This window comes from Symphodus melops, assembly GCF_947650265.1.
Source record: "Symphodus melops genome assembly, chromosome: 4".
Lineage (NCBI taxonomy): Eukaryota > Metazoa > Chordata > Actinopteri > Labriformes > Labridae > Symphodus > Symphodus melops.
In genome coordinates, this window is record NC_136694.1 from 27077709 (window position 1) to 27104813 (window position 27105).

The 27105-nt window shown below is 45.2% G+C and overlaps 1 protein-coding gene across 8 annotated transcripts in view; it reads right to left on the bottom strand.

Moving 5' to 3' along the window:
* Positions 1 to 27105, bottom strand: part of LOC306822880 (eukaryotic translation initiation factor 4 gamma 3-like) — a 47487-nt gene that overhangs the window by 14183 nt on the left and 6199 nt on the right. For 2 of the 8 annotated variants that reach the window (XM_079342148.1, XM_079342146.1), the window contains exons 2-13: positions 22520 to 22592; positions 18394 to 18561; positions 16345 to 16437; positions 15080 to 15112; positions 12365 to 12385; positions 9955 to 10134; positions 8839 to 8950; positions 8585 to 8745; positions 7064 to 7189; positions 5094 to 5265; positions 2918 to 3697; positions 1367 to 1455 (exon numbers count right to left, since the gene is read on the bottom strand). In XM_079342148.1, coding sequence (XP_079198274.1) covers positions 1367 to 1455; positions 2918 to 3697; positions 5094 to 5265; positions 7064 to 7189; positions 8585 to 8745; positions 8839 to 8950; positions 9955 to 10134; positions 12365 to 12385; positions 15080 to 15112; positions 16345 to 16437; positions 18394 to 18561; positions 22520 to 22592 — 2008 coding nt within the window. Of the gene's footprint in view, positions 1 to 1366; positions 1456 to 2917; positions 3698 to 5093; positions 5266 to 7063; positions 7190 to 8584; positions 8746 to 8838; positions 8969 to 9954; positions 10135 to 12364; positions 12386 to 15079; positions 15113 to 16344; positions 16438 to 18393; positions 18562 to 22519; positions 22593 to 27105 lie in introns of all 8 variants that reach the window. The other 6 variants (XM_079342147.1, XM_079342149.1, XM_079342145.1 and 3 more) reach the window with 5 other exon arrangements.

Below are 27105 nucleotides of genomic sequence, written 5' to 3' on the forward strand. Positions count from 1 at the left end.
TGTACAGAAAGCTCCTGTCATGTGCATGCTTTCTCTTTGCACATTTAATAACACTTGATCGGTTGTTTTGCACATGAACCACATACACATTTGTTCTTTTGACATTTCGTTTTGATGCTGCTGAGCACAGCCTCAGAGCAGCCGATTGTGATAAACCAACCAGATGCTGCCCCCGACCTCTACCGACCAATCATCCCGCTGCTGTCACATTTTAAAAATCCCTTCTCCTCTCTCTTGCCGTCACTTCGTGGTTTCAGTTTGTTCGCTGCAACCCGAGTCAGCTGCTCCTCAACCAGTGTCGGCACTTTATCGAGGGAGGAATCCTCCCACCCCACCATTACATGAAGACATCACGACAGAATCTCAACTGTCCACTCTTAATCAAGCCTCTCCTCATCAGAATATATTTCAGTTTTTGAATTTTGCTCCGATAGTCGGCTGCTGTAACACAAACGTTTCTCGGTTTGGATCAATAAAAGTACTTCCACCCATCATTCCATCTTTCCTTCTTACTGAACAGACGCAGGAGAGGAAGGCTGTGTTACATTGGATTGTCTCTTATTGGTTTCTTCAGTTTACATAAACGTTAACAGTAGGACTCAGGGGCTTGATGGAACTGATAATAGAGAAAAAAACAAAACAAAAACAAACATCTTTCCTGGTTTGGTTTCAAAGTTAAAGAAGCAGTTTTGTTAGTTTCTTCTATTCTGACACATTTATGAACAAAAACAATAAAATTGTACTTTCCTCCGACAACAACAACAAAACATTTTTTTTCTACGACAGCTAGAAATGAAGAAGGAAAGACATCTTTATCTTTTGTCATCTGTAGTCGAGTTAATTATCTGTAATTACTGTTTTGAGACGCTAACATTTCTGCATCATTGAAGTCTGCACAGCCGCTTCCCCACTAACGAACGGCGTTTTCTTGAGACGCTTTACAAAAGGGCGTCCGAGCAGAGTGAGGCAGGGAAGAAAGGCGAGCTGGTTTTACACGGAGTGGGCTGGGCGAGCAGTGAAGATGATGGATGATTCTTTGCTGTGGTACTCGGACGATAACAACACCCTAAAGTCATTTATGTCCGCTTCCTCCAACCGCACATGTGGAAACATTTTCCACTTGAACTATTGCCCACATTGAGCTTTTCCTTTCTACTCTCTCTCTCTCTCTCCCCTCGTTTCTTTCATTCCTTCTAGGCATATTATAAAGTCTCCTTTTTCCAACTTAGACACCAACCTTTTGACTAACAGGTGACAGGTGCTGTATGCATGTGTGTAACCACTAAAGCCACTTTAAGGTCATTTAAAGTCACGTGAAGAGTGAAGAGGAGCTCGAGTGCTCAGTGCAGACGGCCTCCCGTCTTACCTCGTCCTCCTTCTGAGAAGCTTCACCAGCAGAGATCCCTTCATTTGGTTTCCTCCACGTCTTTGGTATAGCAGGAGCAGTCTGATTTACTGCAGGGGCAGAAAGCATTCACACACACAGTTAGCAGGAAACAGCTCAACCTTTCTAAACATCCTGTGTGGAGCTAAAGGATGGAAACATTCAGACATATAAAACTAAAATAAAGTCCTTAAAGTCTGGGGACAGAAGGATGAAGATGATTTGAGGCTGTTAGAGGTCACCACAGGATGACAGGATTTAAAACTCCCTCCACCACAAACCCTGGTTAGAAATATTTCCAGTGCATATTCTGTTGCAATATTCAGACTTGTATTAACGTCTTCGGACTTCTCAAAGCACTTTGACACCGCAGGCAGAAGTCACTAATCACATTCACACACCGGCGACAAAGCAGCGTCAGCAGCGTGGGGTTACGCGCCTTGCCCAAGGACACATCGGACGTGTGACTGCAGGAGCTGGGGATCGAACCCTCGACCTTCTGGTTGAGAAACGAGCGACTCTCCAAACAAATGGTTAAACCTCTGACATTGATTCATTTAAAGGATGCAGCTGCTGTGCACAGATGTGACGGTGTCGGTTTTTTTCACAGTATAAAAGAATCAAATTGTGTGGGATGTAAAGGACTGCTGCTTTTCTTTTTACTTCTTCTAATCTTATTAGTAACATGATAAATGTTTAAGTGCAGCTGTGCCATCAAGTCTTAGTGATAAAGCTTCCTGGAATATATGCAACACACACACGCGCACACGCACGCACGCACGCGCACACGCAGTACCCTTCAGGCGGACTGAAACAGGATTACTTGTGTTGTTAGTTCTCTTTGATATTCCATGATCACGTCGGCTGATCAGGCTTATTGATGATAATGTGCATCGTAACACTCATCCTACACGAGGAGTGCACGACTGCGTCAGAAGCTCCGGCTCGTGATTCTACTCTTGGTTTTTGCTGCGTCTCGACAACAGTCCTCCACACACGAGGCTGACCTGCTGCGTCTTAAGGCTCGGTTAGGACAAATATAAAAAGGTGTTTGCACTTCCATGCCCTTGTAAAAGCCCAAGTGCATAATGACTTCACTCATAATACTCTGGGACTAATAAAGCAGACTTTCACTTTAGGCTGGACGGTCACCAAAAGCAGCTTATTCTGCAGGTTCAAACACTGTTGTAAAGAGAGGGTACCGCTGGCCTAGTGGTTAAAGTGAAAGTACCATGCACAGAGGCGTAGCCTTCGGGAGTCTGACCTGTGGCTCGTTCCCCACTATCTCTTTCCCCAGTTTCTGACTCTATCCTCTGCTCTATTGTTCAATAAAGCCCCCCCCCCCGAAAAAAAAAAAAAAAAAATCTTAAACAACAACAAAGCCACTAACAGCTAATACAAAAGGAAGGAACTGTCCTGATGAAAAAAACGTTTAAGGTGTAAAAAAACAGCCCAAACTGAAACACACCGTAGTGAGAGAAACAAAAGAGCTGTGGGGATTATTCGTTATCTGAGAGTTAACAGACACTGTACCTGTAGTGGGACTCCTCCTGGCGAGTGCTTGTTGTTGGGACTCTGTTTTGTGGTCAGTAATGCCTCCGAGTGCCTCAGTCCCCATTCTGGGGGCGAGGTCTTTAGTGTCTAAGGACTTGCTCGGCTCGTCAGCCTCTGTGGTGGCCTGCACTAGAGGCGGAAGGCCCGGGGGGAGCATGACAGGCAGAGCAGGGGCGGGGCTTGAGGTCAGGGTGACTGGCACCACAGACACAGGCGCCATGGGAGCGAGCGCAGCAGCAATGGGCAACTCTGGCCTCACGTCAGAGGGCAAGGTTTCAGAGGAGGGCGGGTCTCTGTAGGCCGGAGCGGAGAGCGCAGGCTGGAGTGAAGCTGGGAACAGAAGAGAAGGCTCGTGAACTGGAGGGTCCAGCTCTGTCACTGAATCTGCAAGGCCGTTCAGAGCCTTGGGCGCCGGAGCAGGCGAGGCAGCCAGAGTCCGTGGGGCTTCTGATAGAGGCTTGTCTGTGTTGGGAGTCTGAGGAGACGCCAAAGAGGGTTTGCGCTCCGCCAGCGAGGGGGAGGGAGAGGAGGTCGACGAAGCGGACTCCCTCGCCGAGGGAGGTTCACTCTTATTGGCCGCTGAAACGGGGAGAGCGACGGGGGCGGTGAGCGCGGCGGTGAAGGGAAGCTCTGGTTCGACAGTAGACGACGGCTCGGGTACGGGAGCGCTGGCCTCTAGTCTCTCCACGGGAGCTTCAGGCTGCACGAGCGCAGGTGAGGAAGACTTCTGGACCACTGGCTCCACTTTTGGCGTTTCATCTAGAAGAGTTGAGATTTATTCATTTCAAGTTTCTTTGGAAACGGTTTGCACACACTGCAGCATGCTGTGCTAACTGGCAACAACTGTCTAAAGATCGGCTTTTAAATGAGATTCATTAAAAACATAACGAATACATGAGAATAAAACACAAAAAACTTTGAGAAAACACCCAACAATACACTTGAAGATAATTCAACAAAAAGCAATCATGAAAACATGCCAAAGAGTTTAAGGTTTAAAATTATCCTCTCAGATCGTCCCGATTCTAAAAAAGGAGCTGCTGTGTAATGACCTTCTATTTAGTACATCAGAGTGAACATGAAGCATTGTGTCTTATTGATTCTTCTTAATTCAAAAACTGTCTAAGGGCCCGCTCACACGAGGCTCATGTGTCCCCCCCCCTCCTTTTAATACTTTTAATACAGCCAGAACATGCAGATAATAAAAGCAGTCCAGCATTGGTTCCCGTGCTCGAACCGTTCCATGAGTGCAAAGACAAATGAAGGGTCCCGTGCTGTAAAACACATCGGAGCACTCGCACTCGTCACACGAGCTTTGAAAAGCCTGTTTTGATCACGATGCAGACTGTCGATGTAAGCGCTCCTTAAAGGGATCAATACATGATGACATTTGGATGTATGGAAGACTTACACAGCGGCCAAACATTTGGGAATGAGGGCGGTAAAACTTCGACGGTAGAAATTGTTCTAAAATCAGTTTCATTTCCTTGGAATTGGTGGAGAAGCAGACGTGCGAGAGAAATGAAAGTGAAAGCTTTCACGTGAGCTGCCCGTTCTTTGGAAATGATGGAGCAACAGATTTCTCTGTGGTATTTCCACAAGACGAGGAAGTGGGCCTTAAAACTGAAGATGACAGGAGGCCATGACACAGCAATGAAATACTCCAATATTGTCGCCTTGTTAAAATAATTGCCGAAGTCATTTCTTGCCTAAATCAACTCCTTATGATGCTGGCCGCCTCTGGTAAAAATGGATTTAACCTCAGTGAAACAGATCATGTGATAATATACAGCTTTAATATAACGGCTTATGTCAAGAGTGTGACTTCAAAACAAAAGACACAATGTGACTGAGGCAAAATAAAAGTCACATGTTAAAAAGTCTTTTCTTTGTCTCCTTTTACATCATTGACAAACATTGTTATTAGTATGTCAAAAGTGATCTGTTTTCAACACCTTGTTGAGTAAAATAACTTATATCATGAATATCATATATTCAAATATACAATATTCAACATCTGGCTCAGTCTTTTGTGTTTCCTGAAAAACTTGAAAAAATGACTTAGGCGATTATATAACATTATTATTAGTGTTTCAGGATTGGAAGGTGTTACATTTAGAAGTGTTTTAGAGGACTAGAGGATGTAGGTGCAGACCTGGCCCTGGTTTGGTGTCTGAGGCCTGGGTCGTCAGCGGCTGCTGTGGCGGCTGTGGTGGTTGTGGTAGCTGCGGAGGCTCCAACGTGTAGCCTCCAGGATTGGCCGGCTGTGGTAGAGGAGGAGGCTGCTGCTGCTGCTGCTGCTCTGGAGTCTGGCTCCTGTTCAGCTGCTGTGATTTGAGGTAGAAAATGTGAGGAAAATGAGGGTGTGGCCATAAAAACTAGCAACACAGAAAACCAGAGAGACAGGCACAGAGAGATGTAGGCAAGCACACACACAAAAAAAAACCAAATCAACCAAAGCAGGAATAAGCCGAAAAACAAGAAGTCCAATGAGGTATGTTAAGATTAAAAGGATCAGCAATGTGGACGAAACAGAGAATGAAGATAGATTGAGGGAGGGATGGGAAGGAGGAGGGGGAGGGCTCGGAGCGATGCAGAGCAAAAGAGAAAGATCCAGAGAAACAAAATCATAAAAGAAGGGCACAGAAAGACAGAAGAGGAAAGACACCGTTAACATAAACAGGAGGAAACAGGGAGGAAGACTTCACACTGTCCTTCTTCAGAAAGCAGGAAGACCCGTTTCTGAGGACTTGGTTGATTAAACAAAGATCCAAATCGTTATGATTGAAACTGTTTTCATCTTCAACACCAGGACTTATAAAGTGTGTAGCCTGCAAACACTGGGTGAGTGTCACTCCAACCTCAGGGCAGCATTCACACAGCTCTCCAGTGAATATCTCAACCTGTTCTGTCTTGTCTGGAAATGTTACAATTTTCAAGCAACAATTACAAACCTGCACTCCGGCTCACAGGCAAGTGTTCATTTAACGGTAATGTTTCTGTAATAGGCCGTCATCAGGCCTGATGCTGAAACATTGCCAGTCAATGTCAGTGTGCATGACTATGTTTACAACTGTTAATGGACTCCTCTTCTAAACACCCTCATGTGGCATACAGGTGCTACATTTTTCTTTTTTTCAATCAAGCAACAAAAGAGCAGATGACCCTCTTCTGCATTCAGCAATCTTCCATTCAGCTTCAATGATTGATAAATTCATTAGATTAAATATAAATGTAAAATTGAATCACAAAAGAATGAAATCAAAGAACGGGGATATAAAAAGAATATGATTTATAACAAAGAAAATGACGTTTAAAAAAATGAAAGCCTGAAAGAATAGTGACTCATGAAGTGGAAAAATGTGAAGCTCAGAAAACTAATTATAGCTCAAAAGTCAGCCATTACCCATGTGCATGTATGAATAAAATGTTTTCATGGTAATGTTTTGCACACAGGGTCGAGGTCACGAGACGGCTGCATGGATGCTGTATATGTGAGAGCTCGCCTGTTGTTTGACATGTGCCAGTTTAACACATCGGACACGTCGGCGGTCGAGACAGGAGTCAGAGCCACGACGTGTTTACAGCTAGGCAATGTACGAAAACAAACACAAAGGTTGAGTGGATAGACTCCAGAGTTGAGAGGATTGTGTAGATGGAGCAGGAGAACACGGATGATGTGTGACTTACTGTAAAAAGACGGAGGGTGAAGAGAAAAGAGCAGCAGAAAATGAAGCAGGTGTAACTAAAGAAACAGCTGTGAAAGAATATGACACAGTCTGATTTCAAGGGAGAGTGAAGAACTCGTCAGTGGTTTTATAGGAGTGGAAACACGAGACCTTCTTTTACAACCTCCTACAACAACCAAGATTGACTTTTGATTTGAAAAGTTTATTTTAGTCCTGAGCAATAAACCTCAGGTGTGTTTCAGGTTGAAAGGCGTCATCAATTTCTTATGAGCGGGCGAGATGGCTGAATGAATTAGCAAAGAGCGGCTGCGTCCTGCAGGAGGGATTACAGAGCAACCCGAGACGCCGCTCCCCTCCTGCAGTCTTATCAGCTGCTCTTAATGCTACGCCAGCTCAACTGTAAGTACTGCGGGCGGGAGTGTGCAGAGAGCGGTACCTGTGGGGGCGTGGGGGTGGAGGAGGGGCGACCGACAGGAGGCGTTGAATTCCTGCTCCCTGAACCTCCCGCCATGATCTCCTCGGTGATGTCCCGGCCGCCCTGATTGGGGTCACGGATACGGATCTGGGAGGACAATGGCACAAAAAAACAGACCTCACTAAAGCAGCCGAGTCTCAGAGCAGCAAAGTGTCATTGTGTTTATATATTAAGATGATTTTATCTGAGACATAGAAAGTGATTAAAACATTAAGCGTCAGCGCACACACACTCTGAGTCTGCATTCTTTAAAATCTTAGTTATACTAGTGTAGTATGCACCATTAGCTCCAACAAACTCATACGCTTCTTCTTCTCTTATTAATGCTGTTAGAATAGGGGGAGCTGTGGCTCAGTGGTAGAGTGGCAGAACCAGAAAGGTTGGGGGTTCGATCCCCAGCCCGTGCAGCCACACGTCTGATGTGTCCTTGGGTGAGACTCTCGACCCCAAGTTTCTCGCGCCGCTTCATCAACAGCTTTTTAAAGTGTATGAAAGGATGAAGTGACTTCAGCTGAACACTTTGCATGGCAGCCTCTGTCATCAGTGTGTGAGCGGGTCACAATGACCCGCGAGGTAAAAGCACTTTACAAGCTGAAGTCCATTCACCAAACTGGAAAACATGAGTGAGTGAAAACACTCACTCTCAGGTATGGAGTGAAGTGGTGGAACAGAATAAAACGTTTGAGCCAAAAGGGATAAAAACTAATAAATGAGCCTTCAGTATCATCAAGTATTTCCCCGGAGAAAAAAAAAAAAGACAGACGATCATAACGTAGAATAACTGCAGTTTGTTTAAATGTGTCTTTTATTTATTAAGCAACAACATCATGTCACATAGTTGTTTTTCATTTGTGGAATTTAAATGAACAAGGCTGAAAATGGTTATAGTGAATTCATAATGAGACAAATAGAATTATAATCACATTAGTTTAAGAAACTGCTTTCTTTGAGCGAGATAAAAACATTTTGATCAGTGTGTATCTGAAGTCTGGAGGTTTAACATCAGAATGATCTTTTTTTTTTTTTGTTTCCTGCAAAGCTGATCCAACTTCTTACATGTCTTCAATCCGACACCAAATCCTTCAAAATAATTACACACACAAATGGATCTGGGTTTATATCTTAAACAAACTGGTCAAACTGCAGACGTAGATTTAAGGGGTTTTTTTGTTTGTTTTTTTTAACTCTGTGATATCACCGAAAAAGAGAAAAGCGGCGACTTTATGAACTTTGAGGGGGAAATGTTTTGACAGCTGCTGTTTCAAAGGTCAAAACTGAACTTTGTAAAGATCAACTTTCAAGACAGTATAGATGAGAGGTGCTGGATATGTGTACTTTTCTGTTGACGAGAGATTATCAGGAGCTCTGACTGGCTTTGCTGGGAGACTGTTTTGAAAAGAGAAGTTTTATTCAGTTATCTTATTTCTAATCTTACGTAAAGATTCAGAATCCCCTAAAAGAAGGAACTCCTAAGATACTCACTGGTTTTTTCTCTCGCTTGGCTGGTGGAGGTTGCTGTGGTGTAGGCACTATGATGGGGGGTGAGGGGGGGTACACAGTCTGTCCGGGGTAGTAGGGGGGACCGGCTGTGGGGACGGGAGCGGGGACAGAGGGTGAGACAGGCGGGTGGTACCTGAGGGGATCTGAGGGAGAAGAAGAAACACAGATGACATAAAGCTGAGGTGTGGAAACGCGTTACAGAACCTTTCTTCTTATGTTTGGATTTAAGTTCTCACGATAAGGAGCAGGGTAGTCCCCCGGCCCAGGACCAGGATAGAAGGTGCCGGACCCTGGAGGCTGGACTGAATACTGCTGAGGAGGTCCCACATAGGGCGTACTGTGTCGATACTGAAAGAAAAGAGGACACTTGACATGTTTTTATTTTTAACCAAACTGAACCGAACCTGTAGAAATGTCTTTTTCAGTCATTGTGTTTTGGATTTTCCTGAAGGGGTTCTAATCGCTCTGAGAGATTCTGGATAAGCCCTCTATCAAATTCTGTCTAGACCAAAGATATTCACTTGAACTAAGCAGCACCAGCTGCAGAAACTCTCCACAAAGAGACGCTTGCTTTGTAGTTATTCAGAACAACAACAACAACATAATCACAGACAATGATTCAACCTTCTGACTTTACCTTCACCGGTGTTTTGTGCTCATTGTGACGTCAGTTATGATGTTATAATTCTGTAACTGAACTAAAAAGGACAGCGGCAGGTGGGGGTTTATAAACATGGAGTCATTCATAAATAAAGGTCAGAATATGACATGCATGTTTTGGAAAACACATACTGAGGAGTAGTGATCCGAAACAATCCTAAACCAACAAACAGGAAGAAAATTATTTATTTTCAGGCTACAAGAACGCCAAACGTGTGCAGAGTGGTTGTTTGGCTTCCAAGCAGCTAACGAAGCTAAAGCTGCGAATGTGTCGTGCTTTCTGAATTTGTCAAGAGCTCCTGTGACGAGCTTTGGGTTCATGTTGATTTTGGCGCCCCTGTGGACAAATTACATTACTTATTTTCTCCTCTACATGTTTTCTGACATTCTAATCCTGCTTTCCTTGAACAAATGGATCACTGACGTTGAATCTTCACCGTGGTATAAAAAAGGCTGCTTCTGCAGCACGCTGGAAATATCCTCGTCTGAAGCATTTTAAATGTTTCAATGATCAATACAAAAGAACTGCTGATTGTTTTGTTTACTTGTGTGGGTCAAAAAGATGCATCTATTTTAATTTAAGGTCTGCTTCATACCCAGCTAAAAACTCCTCAAGAAATGCTCCACCAGATATAGATTTCTGCCTAAATCTCTGCTCTGACAATGCGGCCTGTTGTAGAACTACTTGTTACCTGTGGGATGTAGTACTGTGCAGCCTGCGGGGAAGGGAAAGGCATGGGCGCCATGGTCATCATGATTGGCTGGTTGGTTGGGTACACGGCCGCCGTGGGGTTCTGCGAGCCGGGCCGTAGTGAGGGTGTGTTTGTGGGGATGGTGGGCCTCGCCGTCTGCATCTGAGTTCTCTGGAAAAACTTTATAAAAAAAAAATAAAAAAAAAAAGAAGAAAAATGAGAAACAGAGCAACTCATCTCAGCATGCTGCCACACTATCTAAAAACACAAACAAGGGCCGTCTATCAGACCTCTCCAGCATTTGGCGTGCACATTTCTCACAGTGAGACGGGTCTGCTTTTTATCAGCAGCTTTAAAAGAAATCTCCCATCATGGCTGCGGGCCATTCCACTGAAAGGACTCGGAGAAACGAAGGGCAGAATTAGTTTCAGGCTGACATGCACACTTTCAGAGCTCTGCTCGAAAATCAACACTTAATCTCCTCTATGAATGCTTTCATCGACACTTCAGAGGTTTTATTCTAGAATCAGTAAACATCCCTATGAATCAGATAAATGAAGTCAACTAAACAGGGAGCAGCACTCTCTGTTTAGACACTTTTAATATTTCCTCCTACAATCATCCAATCAACCGAACAGACTCAAAAGTAGCACTGAAGATTTCACACTGCGCTCAAAGACAGCCGGAGCGCCCAGGGCGACCTCCGTCTTCACTCATTCAGACGATCACAATACAACATGTGTTCATCGTTAACACCTTCCCATGGCTCCGTTCTTGAAGGTTCTCATGAAGGCCAATCAAAACAGATAGTTGAAGGGGTGTAATCATTCCCACAGAGTCTCACTGACTGAATGTAGCGTGGCTGCAGACCGTGTGTCGTCGTCGTCGGGGGATCTTTGTGGTATCTTTACTTGAATTTTTCTCAACACCATGGCAACTCACAGTTTGAAAATGAGGCTTTACTTCTTTAAAAAAAAAAAAAAAAAAAAAAAAAGGAGTCAGGGGAAGCTGACTCCTCTTGAACTTATTCCTCTTTGGTTCGCCTGTGAGCTTTGCTGCTGTGCTTTCCATTTAATACTGAAGTCAATGTAACTGTTGATCTGGATTCATGAGAATGAAACTGTAATTTCTTTTACGCATGAAACCTGACGACACGAGACGGAATATGATTTTAAACTGAGGTAAACATGAGAATAAATGTTAAATAAATCAATGAAAAAGTTCAATCAATATATTTTGCTCACTGGCTTTATACACTTTCTGCTATTAAACGTCTAAAGAAAGACAAAATGTGAGAAAAGACATCATTTACAACGAGGGTTCACATGTTGAATTTCCGTCACTTAAAAGGATCTCTGATGAGAGAAGAAGTGCAGGTAAAGGGGGCTTCTGACTGTGAGCTTTAAGGTGATAATCAAATTATCAAGGATCTTAATCTGATTTTAAACATTTCTCAGGATACTGGAGTGTCTGTTAAATGCATTATTATGAGCAGCCTGCCTGCACAAACAAGCTGCAGCAGACTGCACAGCTGTAAAAAAAACCTCTCAGGACAGCTAAACGTCTTCAAACACTTCTTTTTGTGCCTGAGCTGCTGGGCCGGCGTTACACTTGTACACTGCATGGCTCTTTAGACCCTTTTATAGTGGACAGGGGCTTGTAGAAAGACCACTACCAACAGCTGTGACCGACTTTCAAACAACCAGGGGGACTCGCGCTGGGAATATCCCTGCACATGCTCAGTGCGCCCCAGCGAAGCAGAGCAGGATCAACAATGCTGTAAAAGTGTCTAAAAATACCCAGGAGGGAAATCACCTTTAACATGATAAATCAGCTTCAATGGCTTTATTGTTAAGTCTGGGAAACAAGCAGGAAACCGTTTAATACAGCTACAGTCTCAGGAAACCCCCCCCCCCCCCCCCCCCCAAAAAAAAAAAAAACCGCTGACAAAGTGAGAAACATGAGTGGACAGACAAAACAACCTCTGAAAAATAAAATTACACCGACACCTTTTGGAAATCTACAAAAAGATTTTGAGTTGTTGGGAGAGATGGAGGATTTCTTATCACATGAATAAAACAGGACGTTAAAAACACAGTTATCAGAAAAAGGAAAGTACTCTCATTCCACATGCGCTTCATGAAATGGTGCAAGCTCGACTAACGATGATTCATGAATGAAAAACTACAAGAGTACAAACTACAAAGTCCAGCAATGATCGTCTACAATCAAAGACATGACAAAGGGACAAAATGATGATGATGATGGTGATGCACATGCTCTCTTCAGAGCACGGTGAAGAGGGGGGGGGGGGGGGGGGTTGCAGGGTTATACATCTAGGGTGGGATGGGGTCATTTAGGGGACGATTCCCCATCATGCCATGCAGGTCTGCAGAGAGCTTCTTGTTACCTGGATGGGCCTGAATCCTCCCTTGAGTATTGAAAGCAGGAAAGAGAGAAAAGCCAATGGGAGACTGGACTCAAGAGACTGACGCCTCAATACAAAAGAAATCATACACATAATCTTTCACAAATGTGCAAGAAGGTGGGAATCCACCTGGACGAGACTGAACACCTGTCCTTCAAGTCTCTGATGGACAGAAGAGAGAAAAGAGAAGGCCTTCAGAGCAAGGTTTGGACCCTAAAGCGGACAGCTGAGGGGCTCACACGTCAACACTAATCAGATAAACAGACTCGGTACCAACATCACCACCAACACTGCACCATGTGCCGCGGACCCTCCGGCGTCTTACGGCTGCCACGCTGTGTCCCTCCTGTCAATGCATGGATTGAGGTTGATAATAAACATTCTCACACAGCTGTGTGAACAGTGCTGTGCAGCTAGCTGCTGTGAACGTCTTATGTCGTCGTGATGGTTAGACGCAAAATACGTCAATGATTTAGAAATGCAACTCGAGTTTTGTTTTTTTAGGTGTCTTCACATACTGTCAACATGTGTGTGTATGTGTGTGTGTGTGTGTGTGTGTGTGTGGAGGAGGGGGTGATAGTGACCCTCAGATTAATCGAGTTATTTACACAGTGATCGGCTCTCTGGAGGACAGAACAACAGCTGTTTGTTTTCGTGGTCAATGTACCGTCCGCTACTTTGACCTTAAAGTTCAAAGGAGCGAGAGCAGCTCGTTTAAAGGCTTCATGAAAGGAAACATGGAGGAGACTAACAAAGAATGCATCAGCATGATCCTTGTCTAACTTGTGTTTTAGCCAAATGAATTCATGTTTCGGAGCCTTTACTGTGCATGGAGTGCGTTTCCCGGGGACAATGGCTGTTTTCTCTGATGCTATAAAAGGCCTTCTGTTCTGATTCATCTGCTTCCCAACTCCACTTCCGTGGTGGCACAAGAGATCCCAGCGCCACTTTGTGACAGCCAGAGCATGCACTTATGTGTGTGTTTGTGTACGCCGAAGTCTGCAAACACACCCCAACACACTTGGACCCGCTGCTATTAATAGTGTGTTTAAGATTTGTCCAAACAGAAGCATCCAGAAGGTGAAGATGTCAGAGGACACATTACACAGGCCGCCCAATGCTGAGGACTTTTTTTTTTCTTCTGGTGTGAATAGAAACACATCGGTGTTGAAAGACGACGGCGACGCGATCCATCAGAGAGTCCGTCAACAAGCAGAGGGACAACAGGAAGTCACAGGGGTCGAATTTCAGCGGCCAGACTGCCTGCATTCACGAGCTTTACACAAACAGCGTTATAAATACTTCACTGGCAGACATGAACACGCACATTTACGTGCCTTTCATAGTTTGTCAACGACCTCACATGAGTCACACGTGTTAATCACTTCTATGTGGTTACAACCATCCTGACTACCAACGCTCAAACCTCCTCTCTTGGTCAGGATGAACACTCAAGAGTCCTCAGAGCTGATGGAGAAATGTAAGCTCCTAAAACAACTATTAACCAGCCACTTTATATATAGCCATATAACCAGCCAGTAGTACCTTGGTGCGACTGCTCTAATGAGGGTGTCGTTCCATACACACATGGAAACAACAACGTTCTCATTTTGAGCATGAAAACAACCTGCAACAGTAAACAGAAGACCCGCTCCGCTCGCACGTGCTCAGTGTGAAAACATTAGGCCAGAGGTGTTTCCTGGTCCAGATGTTGTGATCTGAGAGCGTCTGAAGAAATGAGCATATCTTCTTTTTTTCCCTGTAGACGTTTTTTTTTTTTTTTTAAATGGCCCTGCAGCTTTAGACAGCGACCTGCAAAATAACAAGATTGCCTTCAAAGCTGTGTTTGGATGCGTTTCCTGTCGTCTCCACTTTGGTGAATGATACGCCTGCCTCACATATTAGAGGAAATGCATTTGATTGCTTTGACTCTGTGATCAAACCACACGGTGATGACAACCATTAAGGCAAAACCACAGCTAATGTCCACCCACCATATCCAGTTTGTTCAGGGAGCATCCAGTCAAACGAGAAAAGTGAAATTCATTTCCTTGGATCCTATGAAAGTAACTGAACTTCTGGAGTATCCTGCAGAGTAACCGGCTCATTGAGATTTTCCTCCCCTCTCTAAAAGAAGCCTCACACAATGGGCTCAAAAAACCTGCAAGACTTTAAACGCATGATCAAACCCATCATTTGAACCACACATGCATGTCCTTCTCCACTCTGCCTCGATCCTGTCCTGTCTCCATGTAAATGCATTAAAAGCCCCAGAATAAACAACAGACACAGATCTAAATCATGTAAGGACATTAGGATCACTGTGGCACCCACACGCTTCTTCCACCTAACCCTGAGGAAAGATAATCACATTCTCCTTCAATTCTTGGAAAGATCTTACATTCAAAATGAACATGAAGAGGGCAACAGCACACTGGTTGAGAAACAGCTCTGTGCGCCCAGCTGGATAGCTGCAATATGAGGCAGCATGCTGAGAAAATTCCTGGGTAATTAAAACCTCTTTCACTGTCGGCTTTCAAAATCAGAGATATTTTTTTTTTTAAGGAACAGCTGACGCCCCACAAACACTGCTTTAGCCAGCAGGTACCAGCGAACCGCTTTGATGATGATGACGAAAGAGAGAGAGAGAGAGAGAGAGAGAGAGGGCAGGAGGGAGGTTCAGCGGGGGTAAATTACCTGATGGTGGGTTGGTCGAGGGCCCGTAGCAAACTGGCGGGGGAGGGAGGAGAGGTCCAGCAAGGAGATTTGAAGCAGTGATGGTAAAGCAGGGGAGGAGAAAAGAGCAGAAGAGAGACACGGAGATAAGATGAACGATGAACAAAGCTTCTAAAAGACACATGGGACAGAAAGCAGCTCTCAGACAGCTGTGTGTCAGATATATGATGCGTTTACTGTGGCACGGAAATATGATCACTTCTTATAAAGACTGATAAAAATACACACACAGAGCAAGCCATAAACATGACAGGTTATAAAGTGAGATGTGTTAATACAGATAAACACAAGACACAAACGTATACATTAAGATGATCTATATATAATAAAAGAGTTATGATTCACTGAGTAATCCCATAAAATGCAAATAAGCTTACTGCACTGAAATTTAAAATCATATTCAGCTTCTATTGAGATAAACCTTAAAGCCTCAAACATACAGTGTGTGTGTGTGTGTGTGTGTGTGTGTGTGTGTGTGTGTGTGTGTGTGTGTGTGTGTTTCTTTTGAACATGGGCGCTGGGCAGATGAATGAATGAACACTCGCTGTGTGAGAACAGAGAGTACAGGGAAAGTAAATGTGAATATTCAGGATTATTATTATTTTTTTTTTAATGTGAAGAGTTTTTATTTCTTTATTTATTATACTCGCCCTGCACACGTGGAAACAGCCCACTCAGTAATGGTCAGAGGCTGGTGAAAAGATCTAAACTGTTCGCCATCCTCTAACTGAACCCATTTAAAAGCCTGAAATTGAAAAGCATAGCTGTTTATAGAAAAAATTGTGCTCTCGATTCATTAAAGATGACGGGAAAAGCAAAGCTAATTCTGCAATCATCTCATAATGACAGTATATGTTATAATTGCATATAACATGTAATTAAATCCCCCAGCTCTAATACAAAAAAAAAAAAGAAAGAAGAAGAAGAGGCTGAACAATCTGATGCATCAACGAGCTCTCCATGAGGACGTTAGCTTCAGGAGATTTCTTTCGCTAAGGGTTGATGGGTACTCTGACTCTAACACGCAGAGGAACCATGTACGAGCCATATGCTCTATCCTATCACAGGATTCAATACCCTGACCGGTTGAATTTGCTCTGAGCTGATTGGCTGTTGAGATGGGCGACTTGTTAAATGTCTCTGGTTCCTTCCGTCACTGGCTTAGCGAGGCTCGCGTCTTCAACGACAGTGAAGGGAGGTAAAGCGAGCTGAGGGGAAACACTCACCGGGCGACTTTGTTGCTGTGCATTCATTGCCTGCGTCTGTGGAGAATACACTAAAGGGGCGGAGCCAGCATTTTGTCCTGGGTTGTAGGGAGACTGTCGGAGGAAGAAATGAGAAAAGACGGACAGAGACAAAGAGAGTTCATTAAATTTAGAGCAGAGACTGCTGCTATTAATCAGCAGTGATTTCACAAAGACAAAGAACACAACAGACATGAACTTACTGCGGATGCTGCGAGGAGAAAATGTTTGGGATTAGAGTTTAGGTACTGGGCAACGATAATTGGTATCCTCAAGGACAGTAAGTCCTGTATTTCTTATTCTTCATCATCTGTGCAGTGGAGCCTGACAGAGGTGGGTTTAAGCAGATCTGCTTACTCTGCTTCTGGCTTGGCCGCGAGAATTTAAGTTGGAGCTGGCTGAGGGCGCTATCTATAGAAGGCTTGTGAGAGACGAGAGGTGCTTCGGGGTGAGGCAGCGGGCCAGCAGGCTGTGCACGGCGAAGAGGAAGAACCAGATTCCTCGTAAGCAGAGTCGCATACTTTGAGTGAGTGAGAGAGAGAGAGAGGAGCTGAGTCACAGAGGAAACATGACTCCGTCAGAGAGCAGCGAGGCAGCGTCGTCTGACACTGAAGCTTGCTTCACGATCGAGAGGATTAAGTAGAGGAAGCCATCGGACTCCATCTATGTCGGTTTGATCAGTCACTCTGTGTCAGCTTACATAAAAAACTACTTTTCATGAAATTACATGTGAAGTTCAACATTTCGTCTCACACGCAGAGAAATGTACACGCACATGTTGGAGGAGTTGACTCTGAACTCTAACACTAATGATGCTTTCAGCTGCTCTCCTTAACACTGAACAGGAACACTGTTGGTTCATTTTAAACGATGATGACGTTTCTATGGAAATGTGTTTTTACTTTTCTGGACATGACTGAACATGAGGACACACACTTGATGAGTGCTTAACGTCTTCATAAAGGTTCAATATTTGTTCATTCTGGTCGTACACAACATGTTACACCTCTTTGCTGCCCTGACTCTGAGCACATGTGCCGTGCCCTGACTGACAAAGCTTTTAACGTTCGGAGTTCTAGTTGTTGCTGCCTCACCTGCAGACTCATTTATCATCACGGTGACAAACCGTCATGGGATTCCTGTGTGTTCACGTGGACATGTTGTTGTTCTACTTCTGCAGCCGAACAGAGACGATGACAAACCAGCTAATGATCACTGACAGTCAGTTCACTCTTACAAAACAGCACGAAATGACTTCATGTGGGGACAGCTGGATAAGAAAGAGAGAACTCAGAGGATGCGTGTTCATCTTTTACATCCTGGTACTTTGTCTCTCCATTTACATCCCTGGGTCGTGGTTTGCTCCACAGCCTCACAGGGTTCTCTCACTGATCGTTTGACTTCCTAGTCCTCAAGTCTCATCTGAATGTTTGGACTTATTGTAAGCCCTGCAGTAGACCCGAGATCCGCAACCAAGCCAGGATATACCGTTAAGCTCCATTTTGCCTGATGCATGCTGGGACATGGCCCCTCCTGACCCTCATCAGGATTATACAAACACAGTATACAGAAGGTTTATATTAGTATGAGAAGATGAATCAAGCGTGCATTTGAATTCATTGAAACGAGGCTCAAAGGTGAGTCAGTGAAGAGAAAGTAAAGAGAGTGATGGAAGAGCAGAGGAATGATGCAGGTTAGGATCAGGCGACACGGGCAGATCTGATGTTTGCAATAAGCTGATATATATATTTTATTATATATATTATTTATTTAATTCGGGTATTCCAATTAAAAAAGGTCAAATCAAGCTGAACTGGATTGACTTACTTTTTTTAAAGTATAAAAAAAACATTTCATTGAAAACTATGTCAAACATTGAGCGAAACATGTAAACAACATGATCTGTGTGTTGCTGTGATGTGGTTTGGTGTTGCACTGTCGCCCGGCCCTAACACGAGAGCTACACAGTAAGCAGACAGCTCCGACGTGAACACGCAGAGAGGATGACGGCGGACACAGTGACAAACTCACCCCTCCGCCTGCCTCCCAGCCCTTAGGGTAGCGATATGGGGAAGCTGTGGGTACTGATACCTGAGAAAGCGTCGGGGGGTGAGCGTGACCGGGCGGCGTGCCCGCCAAGCCAGGATGTCCCTTTGTGATGTCGTGAGCAGTGTATGGAGGGCCAGCATGCCTGGGTACCTGCATCACATGAAAGAGAGAGAGAGCAGACATAGGTTAGGACACACGGACTAGATTTACATGTCAGACTTGTGCGCACACAGAAACAGAGACACTGGTGGAAGGGAACAGCGGTGGATGGATTCCTCGGGTCATTAGTCCTCCCTCCTGCTGGGGAATGTAAATTAAGCGCTCAAGCTGCAGGATTAGCCCCTGAATGTGTGGAGAGGTGAAGAGCTGGACTGTGCATGGGTGCTGAAGACTGCTGGGGTTTGGCTCAGAATGACTCTGGCCTCACCTGATGCGCCCGACTCTGCAGTGCAACGATGTCTAGATGTCGTATGGCAAATCTAGGTCAAGTGATCATGTTACGACGGGGCTCTTCTGAGACGGATAGCGTGCGCCTGGTAGAAAAGATACAACTCACTTTGAGTCGGGGCAAAGAGACGTGGTGAATGTGGGCGCGGTTTGGGAAACGCGAGCCGAGGCGGCAGCCAAGCAGGAGAATGGGCTGCAGTTCGACTCAGCTCTTGGTGTTGTGCTGTGGCAGGACGGGTCCTGGCTGCAGTGGCGGTGGAGCTGGCACCACTGCAGCAGGCCTGACACAGCAGGGACAGAGACAGGATACTGCAGGGAGGAGAGCAGGAGACTCAACCCCTCAGTGCTGTCGTGACGCACCCTCATTATTACGCTCATGTGCTTTTATATCGATTCCCCAACAGCGTACAAACGGCGTCCCACTGATTCATTTCACGTTGTGTTGTGGATGCTAAAAGCTGACCACACAGCTGGCTCACGTGTGAGCCCTTTTTATAGTGACGACGCTTCGCTGTCATTACACCTGCAGACATTCGTACTGCTTACTGCCAGGGTGTAGTGCTGTCTGTGAATACACATTGTGCTACGGCGTTGTGGAAGAAGGAGAAAGCACCGCGTGCACAGAATCGTGTTCCGACGCTGCTACTTCCTCCGACGTCTCATAAACGAGAGCCTAGAAACGTTCTGTGAGGATATCGAACCCAAACGGTGCAAAGAGTGTAACGCAAATCAAAGCTAGAAAAGTCACCAATGTTTTCCTCTCACATATTGTGAAGTTTCTTCTTCTTACAAAAAGACAGAAAAAAAAGCAGAAAAATGTGACGCTCAGGAGGTGAATAAGAGCCTTATCCTGACGTTAGCTTAGCATGTTTCAAGGTTCAGTGTACACACGATATCACATCCATCCAGGGCTCCACATGTGTAGCTCCTAAGAACTAAATTCATTTCACGTAGCCCGTTCTCAAGTCAGGGAGTCAGAATCAGAGACTCCCTCTCTCTCTCTACACAACCCCGGCAATTAAAGCTTCTACAGCGTTCCACTGCAACGCTAACACATCCAACATTTCCTAACATGTAAAGCTAGCATCATCTACAGGCAGCGCTCTGCACCGCCTCTATAGTAACAGTCCCCGCCTGCATCTTTGCGTCTCCTCTGTGTGGCCCACTTCCCTCAGATGACCTGGGATAAAACAACTAATCTAGCTGCTGTTGCCAGGGGAGGAGCCTGCGCTGCTTCGGGCGAGTGACTGACTCTGAGGACATAGAGAGTGATGGGTTGGGGGAGGGGAGGCTGTATAGGAGCTTTACATGAGGCGAGGGGAGAGAAAAGAAAAGAAAGAAAGAAAGAAAGAAAAAAAAAAAAAAAAAAAAAAAAGTGTAAAGACCCTCGTATCCAGCACACGGAACAAGTGTTTCATGCTGCGTGCTCGGTGGATTTCCACAAGTGTCGTCATCGTTGCTTTGGAAGACAATTTCGGAGCTAGAAAAATCTCTGAAAAACTGACGGGGATGCCAGTACTGTAGTTGTGCTGTGGATACACAGTGTTCGAGCGGTGCAGTCTTATCTTCAAGCACACAAAGACTTGTACTGTGCGAGGAGCTGCCGTCTCGTGCACTTCCACTTTTCAGGAGTTTTATCATCACTGGAAACGTTCTGTTTGAGCCGTCCAATAAACAAAGCTGTGATGTGAAAAAATAAAAAAAACACACGAGACAATTTCCCCCCCACAAATGACCGCGGTGATGTAAGCGTTACAGCACCGACGACGCCTCAGCTCATTCTGAGAAAATGTACAGTGAATAAAATCAAAATAAAAAAAACAATATTGTCTCGTTATGATTCCTGCAGGAAACATTATTTTACAAGATGCGTCTCATTGGATATATGACATCTATGCCTTTAACTGTGGGATCAGTACTAATTGGTATCTTCACAGGCTACAAAGGCCTCGAACACGCCGCTGCCCTCCAGGTAATTGTTCTTTCTGTTAATCAGAGGAGTTCGGTGCAGCAGAGCAAATCGCAGACCTCAAACATGTCTCGCTGTACAAACTGACGCCCACGTCAGGCCAGCATCCTCCAACGGGAGCAGAGGTGCCGGGACAGGTTTGTTCTCCGTCTTGAGGGGGGAGAACCAGAAGGTGCGGCAGGTCACTGAGGACAAAACCATTTACCGACTCCCCCGGGTTCATCCAAGGACAGCCAATGAAACGCGTCTACCTGAACCACCCCCCCCCCAGCCAGTTGAAATAAAACAGCAAGAAGGAGTGTTATTACAAAGGATCTGGTGCGGGAAATGTTAATTCAGTCCTGGAGGAGAGAGTGAATGGCAGCGGTCCCCTGAGGTGAGGAATCTCCCCAGCAGACCTCTCATGGTCACATCGCAGAGTTAAAGGTTCAACAGGCGGGCTTTCATCACTCTGCAGTAAAACAACCCTCCACCATGTTTACTGAGCCTATAAAGAGCCACTGGACAGATTTGTTTACACTCTCAAAAAAGCATTTCTTAAAGCTAAAACGATCTCATTACATGCACAAATATAAAAGAAAGAATTCAGAGGGCGAGTGGTTTTAGAGGTACTACAAACCTTTATGGCCAATTTGAGCAGAAAATACTCTCCTTTCTGAGTTCGCTTCTAACACTTGAGGGGCCGACATTTTTTATAAAGGGTTATATGCTTCAAAATAATACAGCCGTGTCTGTTGCACTCCAGTGGACGCATAGCACTAGGACATAAAGCTTGCATCATTATAGGTATGTCGGCATGAATGTGTTTGGATGCACACTTTTCAAAGCTGGGAGCTGGATGGAAACTGGATTTACACCCGCTGGAGGTCTTTGAGCCTTTTGTTCCTAGAGGGAACTGTTGCGCTTTAGTTGATGTAGAAAGGCTTACCATGAGTAAGTCGTGATGAAGTAAATTCATATTTACAGGCCAGATCACATTACTGATCAGCTGATCACTGCTGAATTACTGCATTCATGTTTCTCCTTGTCCAGTGGGCACATAAACAAATACAGCTTGTGCAATAAGGAGGGATGTCACTCTTCTCCTGTGCACGGTTAAAATCTTTTCTTCTACTACTGTGTTGGATGGTGAATCATTTCAAATGCACTTATTATGGAAATCAGGGCGAATACCGCCGCTAACAACATTTCTAAATAAATCAGCCAGTTCTGTATTTTTCCATCACCTAAAAATCTAATGAGCTACAACAAGGATTTTATTGAAATTGTTGTCTTCTTGAAATATCACTTGAGTATGTCTCTCAAAATTGCAAGTGTCTTATCTTACCCGGAGACGGAGTAAGACTCCCACACACCCATGAAGACAAATCAGTTTGTCCAACACATGACTCCTGCAGCCCAATAAGAACCCTCCTCTCTGAATCAGCATGAGCTGCTAACATCCACACTGGACAATACCAACTCAAACATCTGGTCACCCCTGTTCATGACGTCTGACAGACTTCGCCTTTCTAAAACTCAATCTACAGTGTTGTTACATAAGGACGCATTGCTTTAAACCAGGTGTACTTCATAATCTGGCAGCTGGATGTCTGGTATGTCATCTATGTGCAGTGTGCGTTTTCTCTACATGCACTGCAGCAAACAGGTGGAGGTGTCTGTCAGACGGGCTGTGTGCACACGGTGACTCACGCTGTACACTGCAGTGACTCCAGGCTGTGTGGGGAAGATCCTCTGGTCCAGTGAGTGCTGAACTCGGGGGATTCTGGAGAGACGTGCGTTAAGGTAAACGCCAACACAAACACAGAGCACAAAGCTTTTCATGCTAAAGAAGACGCACGGCAGGAGGTCGCAGCTCTCCGTGTGGGAGACACAGCTCCGGCTGATTAAAACATCGTAATGACACATGATTTAGTGTTTCAATTCCTTGTCAGCAAACTCGCACACAGCCGTACTGAAACCACTTCCATTCTACGCCTCGATGATTTTATGCAACACATTCAGCTGCTTCACGTCCAAAGGGTTTTCCTCTAACCCCCCAAAGCTTGCATAGTTGGATTTCAAGGATCCCCCAGCCACCCCACCCCCCTCTGCTCGAAATGCCCCATCTCTGAGAGTACACTATGTACCTTCAGCCTTTTTGCAAGTGTTAAAGGGAAAAGCTGAAATGGATTTCTGGACCACTTCAGGCGAGGGCACCGACAGAGCAGAGGATCATACAACTAGAAAAAAAAAAAGCAGCGAGAAAGAAACCAACTATGTTTGCTCACACTCAGAGGTGAAAGAAAAAGCTCTTCTCACTGTATTTGTAAAAAGCTTCAACACCTCAGGCTTTATAAAAAAAAACAGAAACTGTTGGCACAGAGAGCAGGGCAGAAGATCTCTTTCTGTGCGGCTTTTTTTCGACCGGGCTTTAATAACGAGTCACTCTGGAGACAACAGAGAAGAAGAAAGAAAAGAGGGAATGTGTGATGGCTGCATGAAAGAGGGAAGCCCCGTGGTTAGTAACCTGCTCAGGCAGTCTGTGTGTGACATACAGGCGCGCACACACTGACGGTCACATGGTTTATGGGAATCCGAGCGTCTGGCTCTCTTTCTCTCGGGCAGATCACGCCTCCTCTCCCTCGAGGGCCAGGATGTACAAGGAAAAGAAGCATTTTGTACAACTTGTTGTCCAACCACGATGGGTTGAAGTTGTTCCGGTTAAACTCAAAAAGTGGCACGACAGCCGGGGGGGAGGGGGGGGTTTATCAGTGCACATTTTTTAACTTTCTTGGAAGAAATTCACTATGGATCTGTTGTCGACATGAAAGGGGCCACAAATAGTTGTGTGAAAAATGTAAAGAAAGTGTGCTGCTTCTGCCTGCAGGGGCCGCCGTCTCTCCTGGCCCCCTGCCAGCGCCGCTACTCAACAAAACAACGGAGGAGTGAAGGAGATAAGGAAAGGAAAGATTCATTTGATACAAAAAAAAATAAATGGTGCTGTGATTCACAAGGGAGCCCCATGCGTTACAAACAGCAGTGTACGTGCACACAGAAATGAGGAGCAATTAGAGGCAAACTATGAAACAGTGCGGAGGCAGAACAGCGCTATAGATTAGTATATTTTGTTATGATTAGGGATGTAACAACACCTTCATTTTAAACTCAGATATTAAACATCAAGAGCTGTTTCAATACTACAGCAGCGGAAACAGAAGTCTGATGCAGCTGATGTTGGATTATTTCACCTATTTACACTAAAGCTGAAAGAAACTCCTGCACGCTGTCTAAATCACAAAAATACTGTAAGATGCGTTTCAGACTCTCTCTCTCTCTCTCTCTCTAGCAGCTGCTTTGGATTGAATATATGACTTAAGATCTCAGTTCTTTTTCATCACTATCATCGATGGACAGGAAGTGTTAGGGAGAGAGAGAGGGAGAGAGAGAGAGAGAGAGAGAGCAGCAGAGGGTGGAGGTCAACCACTGCGACGAGAAGCTCAGCCTCTCTGCATGGGACTCGTGCATCATCATCATCACCAGGTTCAAATCCAACCTGTGGCCCCTCTCCTACATGTCACTCTCTCTCTCTCTCTCCCCTGGTTTCTGTCTGTCCTGTCTCTAAATAAAAGGCCTAAAAACATGAAAATGATATATATTTAATAACACTGTACAAACATGCAACGTTGTTAAAGGTGCAGCAAGATCAAATCTGAAGAATCTTAGTTGTATGACTTTTTGGGGCTTTTCTGTGGTGTACAAATCCAAGGCAACAAATTGCTGCATTGGTGAGAAAATGAGAAGTTCAGCTGCAAATATTCCTTGACCCAGTTTAGTCAGGTGACAAACAGACTGATACAGGAGGGGAGTGGAGGTTATCTAACAGAGAGTAACAGAGACGCAACCTGATCAGTCTGCTCTGCATGGCGGCTGGTCAGCGGGGACCAAACTGTGTTCAGGAAGCGCTCTGATATGTAACACAGGCTGAAGACGACGAGGCCACAGGTGCAGTTCAGACCCAACTGCCTGAGAAATCATTGCAACGAGCGTGTAACAGATACAGAACACTCGACTTGTTTCGGTCATGCTCACACTACAGCGGATGAAAGTGAATGAGAACATGATCTTTCCACTGAAGCAGATGGACGGACTTTGCTGTGAGAAAAACAGACGAGCATAACGAGTCTGCATGAGAAATATTTGGTCGACCCTTTTTTTTTTTTTTTTTGCTGAAATTGGAGGTGAGATTTTATCTGTCAGTTTTAATGTGTGTCAACAGTTTGCCTTACGGGCGCTGATATTTAATGTTGCTTCGAAACAGGCTTCTGTCTAAATCAAACCCCTGTGAGTCTGACAAAGGTCACAACACATGTGTAAAAAAGCCTCGAAATGACAAGAGGATCTTGGCGAACATCAGTACTGACAGAGTTCTGTCACAACTTTCCCGCCGCTTCAAAACGGCCCTCTCTGCAGCGCCTGAGCTCATCGTCGTGTTTAACCACAAGCTAGCGGGGAACGCTGTTTGAACACCTGTGCTACGTTCGTTGTTCTGGCCTGTTCAAAGCGTCCCCGGTCACCATGGTCAGTTCACGTCCAGGTGACAACACTCAGCCGAGCTAAACGGACTGACTTCTTCACAGAGTCAGCAGATGGCTCCTGATGTCTCTCTTCACTGCAGCTCCGCCGCGTGTCTCAGGCAACAGCTTCAAGTGGCTGCTGCACCAATTAGACATCATTCATTAGAGGTCTATTCATTTTCTGCTCGAGCAGAGAGGGCGAGCACAATGTCACAACGTAAAGACTTAACTCCAGGGGACAGCGTGTACCTGCTGCCACAGCCCACTGCACTAAACTAAACCAACACAGGGGTTCTTATTTGACCTCCATCAGGACAGAGTAGAGACGCACTCCAGCTGACATCAGGTGAACAACTAACTTTTTCAATTAAAATAAATTAGTTGGGTTATTTGCTATGTGTTCCTTCCTACTTTGTCTGGACGCAGAGAGTGGAGGGCGGGATCCACAGGAAGTGAAAAGGCGCAGAAAGATTTTCAACGAGGCGTGCTCGGAGCGGCCGCACTAAAAGGCAGAGCGGGGGTTAAAAGGACGCTGGCTGCTCCTTTTTCCTGCTGCTGCTAACGCCATGTCTTCATTGAAAACTACTACAGCAGGAAGTTTGCTCGCGCTCGGAGAAAAAAAAAACAGAGGAGGTGAAGAGCGGGCCTCGTGGAGGGTTGAGGGTACATGATCTCACGTTAGCTCCACTCTGAGGATGTAAGCCACTCAACCTCAACGGACATCTGATGACTGCAGCCGTAGTTGAGCACGATGAACAGGGAGCAGGACTGGATTGGGTGAAACGAGGCCGGGCTGCTGCGTACTTGACGGTTGAGCCGGTGATATACGCCTCTAAATCAAGTCTGCCACTACAGCCCTACACAACCGTTCTATTATTGATGTCTGAAGGGCTCATAAAGCAGCTTCAGACCCTCCTCCTTGACCTCTGACCCCACAGTGACCCATTAGCCTCAATAAGAAGGGAAAAGCCGCGGCGGCTCCAGCTTCATCATTAGCTTACAGTAAATCCACTAATGTGCTGAGTGTGTGCGAGGGAGTGAAGTGCAGGAGGAAACACCAGCTCACAGTTAGCAGGGGTGTGATCAGGAGGATGAATCAGCTCAATAAACTGTTATCTGCTATTAATGATTCAATAAAGGAATCACAGCTACGTGGTTTGAAACCTCAGTTCAGGATGACTCACAACAAATATCCAAGAATAAGAGGAGGGAAAGGGTCAGCAGCGCTCCCCCCCCCCCCCCGGCTGACTTGGCTTTTTTTGCAGACCCTTAACACCTCACTTACATGACTGCACCGTAATAATAATAAAAAAACCCAAAAAAAACCAACCCCAGCCAAAATTCTTATGTCACCAAAATAGGGCATTCATTTCATATGCCATGTCTCCTTGAATGACTCTCCAGGCTACCTGGAAACCTCAGTGTGTTCAGAGAGGAGGTGCAGGAAGTGAGAGGAGACACAGCCCAGATGGTGCAGACACAAACGCTCCTTCTCCCTGCTGGCCCACTGTACACTCTAACACACACACACACACAAACACACAGACGGGGGAAAAGCACAAAGCTCTCCCTGCCTGCTGCTCAAACAGCCTTTTTTTACTACAGTATTAACGATTGGTGGCAGGTCCAACTTTAAGAAGACACACGTCAGAAGAAAACTAAAGTCATGATAACACACTGATTTTGAAGGAAACAGATAGTCAGCATGAATTTTGCGAGTAA